The 12500-nt window shown below is 38.1% G+C and overlaps 1 protein-coding gene across 1 annotated transcript in view; it reads left to right on the top strand.

Moving 5' to 3' along the window:
- LOC125036443 (MAM and LDL-receptor class A domain-containing protein 1-like) overlaps positions 1-12500 on the top strand; it is an 84508-nt gene that overhangs the window by 32419 nt on the left and 39589 nt on the right. The window contains exons 50-72 of the mRNA XM_047629036.1: positions 153-295; positions 444-563; positions 939-1140; positions 1525-1636; positions 2252-2414; positions 2630-2896; positions 5376-5591; positions 5729-5870; positions 5988-6211; positions 6522-6699; positions 7103-7322; positions 7516-7666; positions 7970-8108; positions 8581-8685; positions 8848-9030; positions 9289-9444; positions 9603-9804; positions 10184-10355; positions 10518-10686; positions 10964-11104; positions 11308-11396; positions 11726-11839; positions 12091-12229. Coding sequence (XP_047484992.1) covers positions 153-295; positions 444-563; positions 939-1140; positions 1525-1636; positions 2252-2414; positions 2630-2896; positions 5376-5591; positions 5729-5870; positions 5988-6211; positions 6522-6699; positions 7103-7322; positions 7516-7666; positions 7970-8108; positions 8581-8685; positions 8848-9030; positions 9289-9444; positions 9603-9804; positions 10184-10355; positions 10518-10686; positions 10964-11104; positions 11308-11396; positions 11726-11839; positions 12091-12229 — 3747 coding nt within the window. The remainder of the gene's footprint in view (positions 1-152; positions 296-443; positions 564-938; positions 1141-1524; positions 1637-2251; positions 2415-2629; positions 2897-5375; positions 5592-5728; positions 5871-5987; positions 6212-6521; positions 6700-7102; positions 7323-7515; positions 7667-7969; positions 8109-8580; positions 8686-8847; positions 9031-9288; positions 9445-9602; positions 9805-10183; positions 10356-10517; positions 10687-10963; positions 11105-11307; positions 11397-11725; positions 11840-12090; positions 12230-12500) is intronic.

The raw sequence follows: 12500 nt of genomic DNA on the forward strand, positions 1-12500 counted from the left end.
ATCGATTTTTTTTTTTTTTATCTACGAAGGATTTTAATGCGTGTGAGTTGAGTGTTGCAGGATTATAATTTTCGTCTGATTGCACTGGATGTCCTCGGTTAAGTAAATCATTTAAATACCATGTCAACTCACTCATTTTTGTCTTTATAAAGGTCACAGCATGTTCGTCAACGTGAATGAAGTAGGGAGTAACAAAATAACACATTTAGTTACTCCGTCTATCGTGCCCACGGATGAGTACGTGTGCATTACCTTCTGGATATATATACAAGGCGCCCAGTCCTCTAGGCTTACGGTAAGGATTGTTTTTAATGTGTGTTTCTCTACGTGTGTTTATTAATATGAATGAGAACATAGGACTACACAGGAAAATTGAGCATTCGTTCGTTTCAATTTCATTCACCTCCGTTGTTCCGTTTTAAGTGTTATCCCATGGCCCTCAGATGTACATAGAGCAAGGGGGACTCAACAGCCTCCCGCTCTGGACGAAGCAAAAGTCCTTCGGCACGGAATGGCGCGGCGCCAGAGCCAGCACCTGGGTCGATGTTTCTCAGAACTTTACGGTTAGTCGTATGTGTTGTTTATATACGATGCCTTGTCATGCATTTGCATTAACACAGGGATTATTCATATACATATCATCTATACAAATGGGTGGTTTTTATGTCATCGAATGGTTCACTTTTTGTATTGCGAAATAAGTGTTTGGGTATCTTTATTCAGGATGAGGTATGTTACATTTTCTTCTGTGAAAAGAAGACCGTGGTCAGTTTGTTATTCAAAACATAACAAGTTCTCTTTCACAAAACAATCAAAGTAAACCAAAATAGCAACATTCCCAACAAAAATAAACTCGCGAAGAAAAACAACAAACATGACATAACAAGAGACAACATATGAAGTACGCTGCTCCCTTTAAACGAAATCCCACGGCGCAGGTGGTCTTCGAATTACTAACGGACACGGAGATAATCTTCGAGAGCGTGGCAGTGGACGACGTGGTGATCAGCCCAGGGAGTTGCCCGGAACCCGTGACGTGCAACTTCGACGACGACCTCTGCCTGTGGACGCAAGGACACATGGACATGCTCAACTGGAAGCTTGTTGACAGTCTGGGTGATCTTCATGACCATACGTCTGGTGAGTGACTGGAAGGGGAGAGTAGCTTTAGATTAGGGTATTCGTGATAAAATGGCGTCCGTTGTGATTTAAGAAAGGAAATGGGCATGCGTTTGTATGAGTGTGGAGGGAATTAATGGCTTTAAGGTAGTCTATATTCGTGATAAAATTGTGATAAATTTCTTGATAGAGTGTTATCGTTTGGATATACGATCGAATATTCTTTAAGATTTATAAAAGAAATTATAGTTCGAAACATGTTTATATATTTAAACATCTATTCTAAACTTTTCGTTCTTTCTCTACCTGATTCTCAGCAACAACAACAAAACAACATAAAACTCACAATATTTGATGAATGAAGAAGTCCAACATTCATTCTTGATTCTTTTCCCTTCCCAAAAGGCAACGGTTATTTCCTGGCCCTGAAAACAGGACCTCCGGCAGCACCTGGGGACACTGCGGTGCTGGACTCCCAGCCTGTCATGATCTCGGGCGTCGCCTGCCTCTACTTCTGGTCAGTTTCCACTACTCCGTTTGAATCATAGTTGTTATTAATTTTGTTGATCATTTTCATAATCATTTTCTTCAAGAAACAGTGATTTGTGTTATTCGAAAAACAAAACTTGTGGGTAGCAGGAAAAAATAGTTACTGTTTTTAGGAAACATGTGACTGTTTTTGGAAATTAAACATGTACTAGAAGCAAAACTTACTATTATACTAGCAGCAAAACTTTTCACTTTTGTGGTTTAGTCAGTCATAGCCAATCAGTTTTCAGATCAGCAAGGTTTCTCTTCCATTGCAATTTTCTTTAAAATTTTCACATTTCATAATCAAAACTGTGGTCAACCCTCCTACATTGTTTAAAACATACAGTAGCACTAAGTTTAAAACTTTGTCACCCATCCCGCCAGAGAAATCTGAATTCATAAGGAAAAGGTTGAGCTATACTGTATGTGACATGAAGTGAAAATAATGATGCCATATCGTGAGTTGCTTAACTCTCAGATCACACTATGTAAGCCTCAAGGTTTAAAGGATAAGTAATTTATATTGTTTTCAGCTCACAGTGGTGGCAGTAGTATCATGTGTGAGTTACTTGTTATTCACAGTACCTTTCCGCCCTCCCAGGTACAACATGTGGGGCGCGGGGATTGAGCACCTGAATGTACGGCGGCAAGAAGGCGAAACGAAACTCACGTCGCTGTGGAAACTGGAAGGAGCGCGCACCCAGAACGAAACGGAGTGGCAGTACGCCAGCTTACCTGTCTACGGCAGCTCGAGCGAATTTTTGGTAAGGAAGGGAGAATGCTATACAATAGGCAATTCATCTTCATTGGTTTTGCTTCAAATTATTCCATCAATGCGGGTTTTTTTGCTTGAATTAAGGTCGCTCTTTTCTTGACTGTTCGCAAACTCTTTTAGCTAATATTATACTAATTAACGTATATTCCTTCAGTCAGTGATACCCTTATTCCTCTTGGAGCCAACCATCCTCTCCCGTTGCAGCTGAAGCTCCAGGCGGTCTTGTCAAGCGCAGACGAGGAGGCCCACGGGACGATCGCCGTGGATGACGTGCTCCTCGTGGCGTCCGTGGAGTGCGCCTACGAGCCCCCCGAGGCCGAGGTCCTCCCCCCCACCGCCATTCCGCCCACGCCCAAGCCCACGCCCACGCCGGGTTTCCTGCAGTCCTGTGACTTCGAGGATTACGGCGACCCTTTCTGCGGCTGGACCGAGGTCTCTGCCAACGAGGATTACAAGTGGACCATTGTGAAGGTATTTTTAAGATGATCTTCATCATAATTATCATTGTTAATGATTGTAATGATATCATTATTGTTATTGTTATTATTATTAATTTTATTATTATTATTATTATTATTATCATTATAATCATTATTATTATTATTATTACTATTATCTTTATTGTTACTATTATTATTATTATTATTATTATTATTATTATTATTATTATTATTATTATTATTACTATTATCATTCTTATCACTGTTATTGCTGTTGTTGTGTTTGTTGTTATTATTTCTATTATTATCAGTATCATTATCATTATCATTATCATTATCATTATCATTATCATTATCATTATCATTATCATTATCATTATCATTATCATTATCATTATCATTATCATTATCATTATCATTATCATTATCATTATCATTATCATTATCATTATCATTATCATTATCATTATCATTATCATTATCGGTATCGGTATTATTATCATTATCATTATCATTATCATTATCATTATCATTATCATTATCATTATCATTATCATTATCATTATCATTATCATTATCATTATCATTATCATTATCATTATCATTATCATTATCATTATCATTATCATTATCATTATCATTATCATTATCGGTTTCGTTATTATTATCATTATCATTATCGGTTTCGTTATTATTATCATTATCATTGTCAGTACCATTACCATTATTGTTATTATTATCATTGTTATTATCATTATCATTATCATTATCATTATCATTATCATTATCATTATCATTATCATTATCATTATCATTATCATTATCATTATCATTATCATTATCATTATCATTATCATTATCATTATCATTATCATTATCATTATCATTATCATTATCATTATCATTATCATTATCGGTATCGGTATTATTATCATTATCATTATCATTATCATTATCATTATCATTATCATTATCATTATCATTATCATTATCATTATCATTATCATTATCATTATCATTATCATTATCATTATCATTATCATTATCATTATCATTATCATTATCATTATCATTATCATTATCATTATCATTATCATTATCATTATCATTATCATTATCATTATCATTATCATTATCATTATCGGTTTCGTTATTATTATCATTATCATTATCATTATCATTATCATTATCATTATCATTATCATTATCATTATCATTATCATTATCATTATCATTATCATTATCATTATCATTATCATTATCATTATCATTATCATTATCATTATCATTATCATTATCATTATCATTATCATTATCATTATCATTATCATTATCATTATCATTATCATTATCATTATCATTATCATTATCATTATCATTATCATTATCATTATCATTATCATTATCATTATCATTATCATTATCATTATCATTATCATTATCATTATCATTATCATTATCATTATCATTATCATTATCATTATCATTATCATTATCATTATCATTATCATTATCATTATCATTATCATTATCATTATCATTATCATTATCATTATCATTATCATTATCATTATCATTATCATTATCATTATCATTATCATTATCATTATCATTATCATTATCATTATCATTATCATTATCATTATCATTATCATTATCATTATCATTATCATTATCATTATCATTATCATTATCATTATCATTATCATTATCATTATCATTATCATTATCATTATCATTATCATTATCATTATCATTATCATTATCATTATCATTATCATTATCATTATCATTATCATTATCATTATCATTATCATTATCATTATCATTATCATTATCATTATCATTATCATTATCGGTTTCGTTATTATTATCATTATCATTATCATTATCATTATCATTATCATTATCATTATCATTATCATTATCGGTTTCGTTATTATTATCATTATCATTATCATTATCATTATCGGTTTCGTTATTATTATCATTATCATTATCATTATCATTATCATTATCATTATCATTATCATTATCATTATCATTATCATTATCATTATCATTATCATTATCATTATCATTATCATTATCATTATCATTATCATTATCATTATCATTATCGGTTTCGTTATTATTATCATTATCATTGTCAGTACCATTACCATTATTGTTATTATTATTAATTATTATTATTATTATTATTATTAATTATTATTATTATTAATTATTATTATTATTATTATTAATTATTATTATTATTATTATTATTAATTATTATTATTATTATTATTATTATTATTATTAATTATTATTATTATTATTATTATTATTATTATTATTATTATTATTATTATTATTATTATTATTATTATTATTATTATTATTATTAATTATTATTATTATTATTATTATTATTATTATTATTATTATTAATTATTATTATTATTATTATTATTCACTGTCTTCCATATCTTAACTTGCCAACCCGCCACTTTTCTTCCGTCCCCAAGGTCGTCTTCGCAGGCCAAGTCTCGCCGTTCATCGAACTCTCCGACCAGATTGGCGTCACCGAGTGGACTCTCCTGCAGCAGACCTACACCAACCTCGTCCCCAACGCCACCGTGGGTTTCCTTATCGAGGGGGAGGTGGGCGTGACCGACCCTGACTACGGCGAGTCTGTGGTGGCTGTGGACGATTTCTCTCTCACCAACAGCGCGTGTCCTAGAGTATGTCTTTCTTTTTTTTTTTTTTGATTGATTTTGATGTAGTGTATAGAGAGAGATTCTGTTGACTGCCATGATTGTAAGGGTATATACGTAACCCACTTCATTTCACTTACACCCGACATTCCTCCTCCTCGCAGCCTGGTTCATGTGCCTTTGAGGACGCCAACCTCTGCTCGTGGCACGTCGAAGCGAGCGAGGACCTGGCATGGCAGCTCACGGACGGCCAGGAGAGCCACGACCATGGCCCTCAGACTGACCACACGACGAACACCACAACAGGTAAGGTCCTCTCGCCTTACGCGGTACGAAAAAGGTCTTTGTGTTTTAAAAATAAAACTGTTTGGAAACGGTTTTTACAGCCCTCCGTATTAACAATAATTCCAAACCAATCTACAGGTGGCTACATGATCGTCGAGGACTACGGGGAACATTTGGGGATGTCGACGGCCCTCGTGAGCGGACGGATCCCCGTGGACGTGTATGGATTTTGCTTCTTCTTCTACTTCTCTCTCAGTGGGGACACCGACGCCAAGCTGAGCGTGTCCGTGCGCACCGATCAGGGCAAGGATCTCCTGTGGCTGCTGTCAGGGGACCAAGGACAAAACTGGGTCTACGGCCAGGTGAGAGCACGAAGGCTACGAGAGACGACTGTTGAGGCCTTCTTTAGGGGAGTTGCTTTGGAATATATTCTTTAACTGAGACATCTGTATTTTGAAAGCGCCTGTGTGTAATTGCTGTAACGTCTACACGTAATAGGCCTGACTAGATCATATGTATGTTAATTAATATCGACAAAACGAAGAAAAAAAATCCTTGAAAGAAGAAAAAAATCATACAGCCGAATCAAAAATGAAATAAAATAAAAGATTGAGCAAACACTGTAATCCCTGTTTCAATATACAACTTACTCACCCACTCACGTCTCCTCAGGTGGGAATCCCCGGGTCCTCAGGAAGCGGCGAGTTCGAGCTGGTTGTGGAGGGCACCACGGGCTCCTTCGCCGATGGCTGGATCGCCGTCGACGACCTCAACACTCAGACTGGCGAGTGCGGGATGCAGCCTCCGATTGCCACTCCCACGGCCATGCCTACTACCACGCCTTCGCCAGGTGGGTCTCGGTGGGAAAGTCTTCTCGAAACAATGCTTTACAGAGTTTGTTGTCATTTTAGAAAAGTGGGTGTCTGAGAAAAAGTGGAAAAATAATTGTCCTTTTGAAGCTTTATGATATGTATATTTTCTAAATCATAAAACATACATCAAAATGGAACCCATTTGTGAAAATTGGAAATTCCTGGTTGAATTACGTATAAGTTAATATGAGAATGACTACCTATATATATTATAAGGACATTATATCATGGGAACTTCGAATTTCCTTACAGATACCCATATCTGAATTTATCCCCAAATCCACCAAAGAAATTACATATACAATTTAATAGACGGACAAAAATCACATAAATAAAACAATTCAAAGAACTGAAGACATCCCATTTCCTTCTCCCACGCAGACACCGTCATCTTCGAATGCGACTTCGAGATCAACAAATGCAACATAGAGGAAGCCACATCCGACGACTTCGACTGGGAATACCAACACACTGAAGACGACTTCGAGTTGCCTCAGGGCGGGTACCTCTTGGTAGATTCTGCAGGCAGGTCTCGCGGCAATCGAGCGGTTGTCATCACTCCGGCTGTGAGTTACCGGGGCTACCAGTGCGTCTCCTTCAGGTGAGTGTTATGGTTTGTCTGAAGAAGATTGTAAAACGTTGAATTTGTCCCAGTTATGATAAATCTGCTATTAATATTATTATTGTATATAATCCTTATAAAAGCCCTTCATAGCTCCTCACAACGAGAATAAATCAATAACCTAACGTTCAATCTTATCGGAGGTTACGTTATAATTCTTCCGCCTTCCTAGGTACCGAACTTTGGGGAGTGAACCCGGAGAGTTGATGCTTTTCTACTCCTTCCCGGGGCAGCGGAGTGAGAGCATCTGGCGCAGAACCCACACCACGGTCCCTGAATGGCAGGAGGGCCACGCCGAGATCGACTCAGGAACGGATTACACGGTACACTGCCTTCTGGTCTAAATATCTTAAAAGGCCTTGTGGTCGAACTGAAAATATATGTATGCCTATATACATACATACATGTGCGTGTATGTGTGTGTATACATATGTGTGTGTGTGTGTGTGTGTGTGTGTGTGTGTGTGTGTGTGTGTGTGTGTGTATGTGTGTGTGTGAGCGAGAAAGTATATGTGTGTGTGCTGAAACATACACCCATGAATATAATAGGAATAACCTCCCGAAATAGCTAACTAAATAAATGGATACACAGACAAACAAATAGATAAATGAATACGATATTTCAGCTGGAATGGGAGGTGCAGGTGACGGGCCAAGATTCGATTATCCTGCTGGACAACATTCGCATCACGGCAGGCAATTGCCCCGTCCGAAGCCACTCCTGCGACTTCGATTACGAGGGAACGAACGATAAATATTGTGGTGGTAAGGGAGCAGCTAACGCCATCTTTTGTCTGAAATTTTCTCTTTTTTTTGGTTGGGTCTTATTGTGCTATAGTGTTTTTTGCATTTTATTATATTTTTTTGTGATTTTAAATTGTTTTTGTTTTGTTTTATATTTCTGTTATTCTCTTTGTTATATTAGGTTTATATTGGTATTCTATATTAGATCTGCAATATATTCGCTGTCAGTATCGTTATAGTTATCATTACTATCATCATCATCATCATCATCACCATCATCATAATCACCACCATCATCATCACTATCATTATCATTATCATTATCAATATCACCACCGCCACCACCACAATCATCATCATCATCATCATCATCATCATCATCACCATCACCTTAACCATCACCATCACCATCACCACCACCATCACCGTCACCACCACCATCACCATAACCACCACCACCCCATTATATGAATCCTCCTTTCGTCCGCGTCAGGTTACGCAGATAAATCCCTGCCGGAGTTCCAGTTCTACCGGGAATCGGCCGAGCACAGTAGTTACAAGTACGCTATCGAGGACCACACCTACCAGTCTAAATACGGTTAGTCCATTCTTGGCTTGTCCCTTGATGGCATAATGATATCTGGAACAAAATAAAGCAAATAATAATAATAATAAACAGTGATATATAAACAGAAAGAAGAAACAGATAAAAAACGGACATAAAGTCATATTTCAGTGTCACTTCTCGATTCTCTCTTAGGTTACTTCGTAGTAGCGGACTTCAGTGTAGCTTCAGAGGCGGGTCAGAAGGCGAAAATGTACGGTCCCTCCTTCATCAGTAGCTCTCACTGCCTCACCTTCTGGTATCAGTTCGAGACGCAAGACATCACCCTCTTTCGAGCGATGGCCAACGATACGGAGGAAATCATATTCTCTGTTGTTGGTAAGGGTACTGGAGGTTGCTGAGTTGTCGTTGCTTTTTGATTTCATGATTTCATTTCATTAGATATATATAGCTCGCCTCTCTGTAAAAAAAAACACTCTCTTCATATCCCGATTACGAGTGAAATATGGGATAAAAAAAAAATTGTCAAGACTCTCCTTAAGTAAATACAGATATAATACCTACGAATATTACTTTAGAAACGTAAACTGAGTACGTACAGACACTGTTACCAATGCCGGTGAATTGGATTCCCAGGTGGCACGGGCATGGAGTGGAGGTTCGGCGCAGGCGAGATCAACGGTGCCAAGACAGGCCGCGTGATGTTCGAGGCTTATACAGGGGAGACGCGCTATGGCTACATTGCTATCGATGACATTCTCCTTGATGACTCCCTGAGCTGCCCTGTGAAAGGTGTGTTTATGAACGCCTTCTGGAGATTCGGAAAGTTGATGCGTATCAAAACTGTGCACTTTCCGAAATGATATGACCGAAAATGATATAACATTTTGATACCTAAGTAACATTCTCATACTGGGAAACTGCTAATCCTTTGACCTGGTGTCCTGCAGGCAAATGTAACTTCGAAGACGGCGTTTGCGGATGGAGTAACACAGGTGACCTCGAGTGGGTCTTCGGCAAGCTGGAGGGCGAGCTGGGGCCTCTAACGCCCACCCACCTCATGTTCGTCACGCCCAGGGAAAGCATGGAAGGGAAGAAGGCAATACTCACCTCACCCATTCTCGAACCCGATGCCAACTGCGTCAAATTCTGGTAAGGGCATTCATTTGCCCGTTTTTAATTTTCCTTATTTTATTTCTTCACTTTTTTATTTACTTTGGCACTGGGTGGTGGCGCCTTTACCGAACTTTTGCAGAATCTTATTCTATTTTGTAATTTGAAATAATGAGAGGCCTTTAAAGAATACTCAACATGAAGCCTTGGGTTCATACAATAGTAGATTATCAAACTATTTGTTGTATGATATCGTACTGATCGTAATAATCGTACCTATCTTACCTACACGTTTGTATAATTTGCGTTTAAATAAAGCGTACTCAAGTGGAATAAACATGTTGCACAGCTAAACAAATCAACAGATGATTAGATAAGTAAAGCGAGGTCGAAAGGTAATGATACGTTTTCGAATCAGGTACAAGCGGGAGAAGGAAGCCCCGGCCTCATTCATGGCCACGGTCGCGCCGGGACCTGAGAGCCCCGGAGCCCACACCCCGACGGCCATGTGGCAGTTGCCGAGCAGCGTGGGCGAGGAGTGGGCGCAGGGGCAGTTCCCCATCACGCCCGAAGAAGCCGACAGTCTTCAGGTAATATCGAAGCACACACACAGAGAGAGAGAGAGAGAGAGAGAGAGAGAGATGATTATATACAGTATGTTTAACTAATTAAGTGTCTAGCATTTCTTCCATATTGTAAGAGCGTTTGGTTTAGGAAATACCGGTGAATATTTACAAAGCGCTCTCTTGCAGGTGAATATGGTCGCCACCCGCTTAGCAGGCAGTTGGACAGATGGCCACACCCATGGCCTGGTGAGCATGGACGATCTCGAGGTGCTGATCACGGCCGAGTGCCACCTTATGCCACCTGATGCTGTTCCTGTCACCACACCTGCCCCACCGTCTACTATTCGCCCAACAGGTATACTGTTTATACGCTTTCGTACCTGTTAGTGATAATTATTACAGGAGAGTGTGCGTAATATTCTGTATCATGCTCATCCAACCGTATGCTTAAAGAAGTTTCGAGAATCTTGTAGTTATACTAAATTTTGCTTACTACGAATAACAATTTCCTTGAACATGTTACGTTGTGTTGAGAATTGACTTGGAATCTCGCTAATGGCTTCGAGTATGTGGCTCATAAGTACGCACACACAAACATATAATTACCTACAAACGAAAACCACGATTTCCAGTCTCTCCTACTACCGCCTCGTGTGATTTCGGAGATCAGACTTTCTGTGAGTGGCGATCTCAACCCGGAGACGTTACCTGGAGCCTCTTGGACGGCATAGTCCACACACACTACCTGGGGCCTCTTAGTGATCACACCGCTAGTGAGTATTAGATCTTTGGTAACGGCACTGGTTTACTATGTATATTTTAGGGGCGTCTGTCATAATTATGTATACATACTGTAGGTGTTTCTTCTTACTCTCCTCTTCCATGTCAATTCTTTTCTTTTTTTCTATATCTATCCCTTTCTACACGTATTTGATAGTGTAAATATTATCCTAAATTGCGTTCATTAATTTTTCAGTCGATGGATATTTCATGACACTCACGCCCACTTTTGGAGACTTGAACGGCGAAGCAACCCTTATCAGCCCTGAACTCTCGCCCACGGAGGTAAGTTCTCTGCCCTCACGCCCTCTCGACCCGTCTTTACGTACGAATATTGGCATAAGTCTAATACGTTAATTCGTTTATCGTGAATATGTTTTATCCATAGTTTTGTTTTATTAGGAGAATACTTGAGAACAGAGTGGTCACAGCGTATACTGTATAGGATATATCCAACATTAAAAGTACAGAAATAAAACAGTCAGTGAATCAGTATATGAAAGTTCAGTTACATAGAACCACTGGCAACAACAACATAAATTTCCCTTAACCACCAAATCACCAAAGGCTTACCACCATACATACATACCATTTACCTTGGCTCGAACCCACAGGACTTGTGCATGCGTTTTTGGTACCACATGGACGGTACAGATGTTGGTGCTCTCAAGATCAACCTGAAGACTGAAATTGATAATATCAACATCTGGCAAAGGACGGGCTTCCAGGTACGAGGAGACAACGGGATATATTTCATTAGCATTGATTTATGTTACCATGAAATTCAGGGACATGAATTAAGCGTTTTTTTTTCCTGATTCTCGATGAAAGGATATCCATACATAATGACGAATATTAAAATCATTTAGTCAAGTATCGCGTACCATTCCACAATGTCCGTATCAATCCATTTTGTCTCGTACTTTTAAATCTCCAACATATGAAAAAGTCTTTACAAAATCGTTATTTCTTCGCTCAGACTTCGAACTGGACGGAAGCTTACCTCGGCATCGCCTCGTCCTCGAAATTCGTTATCGAGATCGTGGGCATCCAAGGTAGCAACCCGCTCGCTAACATCGCCCTCGACGACATACTCTTCACGCCGTCTATCTGCCCCGGTGAGAATAGCGGCCGAGAGCTTTCACCGTTTTTTTTTTTCGTTTTTCCTCTTCTACTACTACTACTACTACTACTACTATTACTATCACTATAACTACTACTACTATTACTATTCCTACTACTAATTCTACTACTACTACTCCATCATTATCATCAGCAACAGTAGTCGCACTAATAACAACAACACTAATCCTCCTCCTCCTCCTCCTCCTACTACTACTACTACTATTATTACTACTACTATTACTACTACTACTATTACAACAACTG

Source organism: Penaeus chinensis, chromosome 21 (assembly GCF_019202785.1).
Source record: "Penaeus chinensis breed Huanghai No. 1 chromosome 21, ASM1920278v2, whole genome shotgun sequence".
Lineage (NCBI taxonomy): Eukaryota > Metazoa > Arthropoda > Malacostraca > Decapoda > Penaeidae > Penaeus > Penaeus chinensis.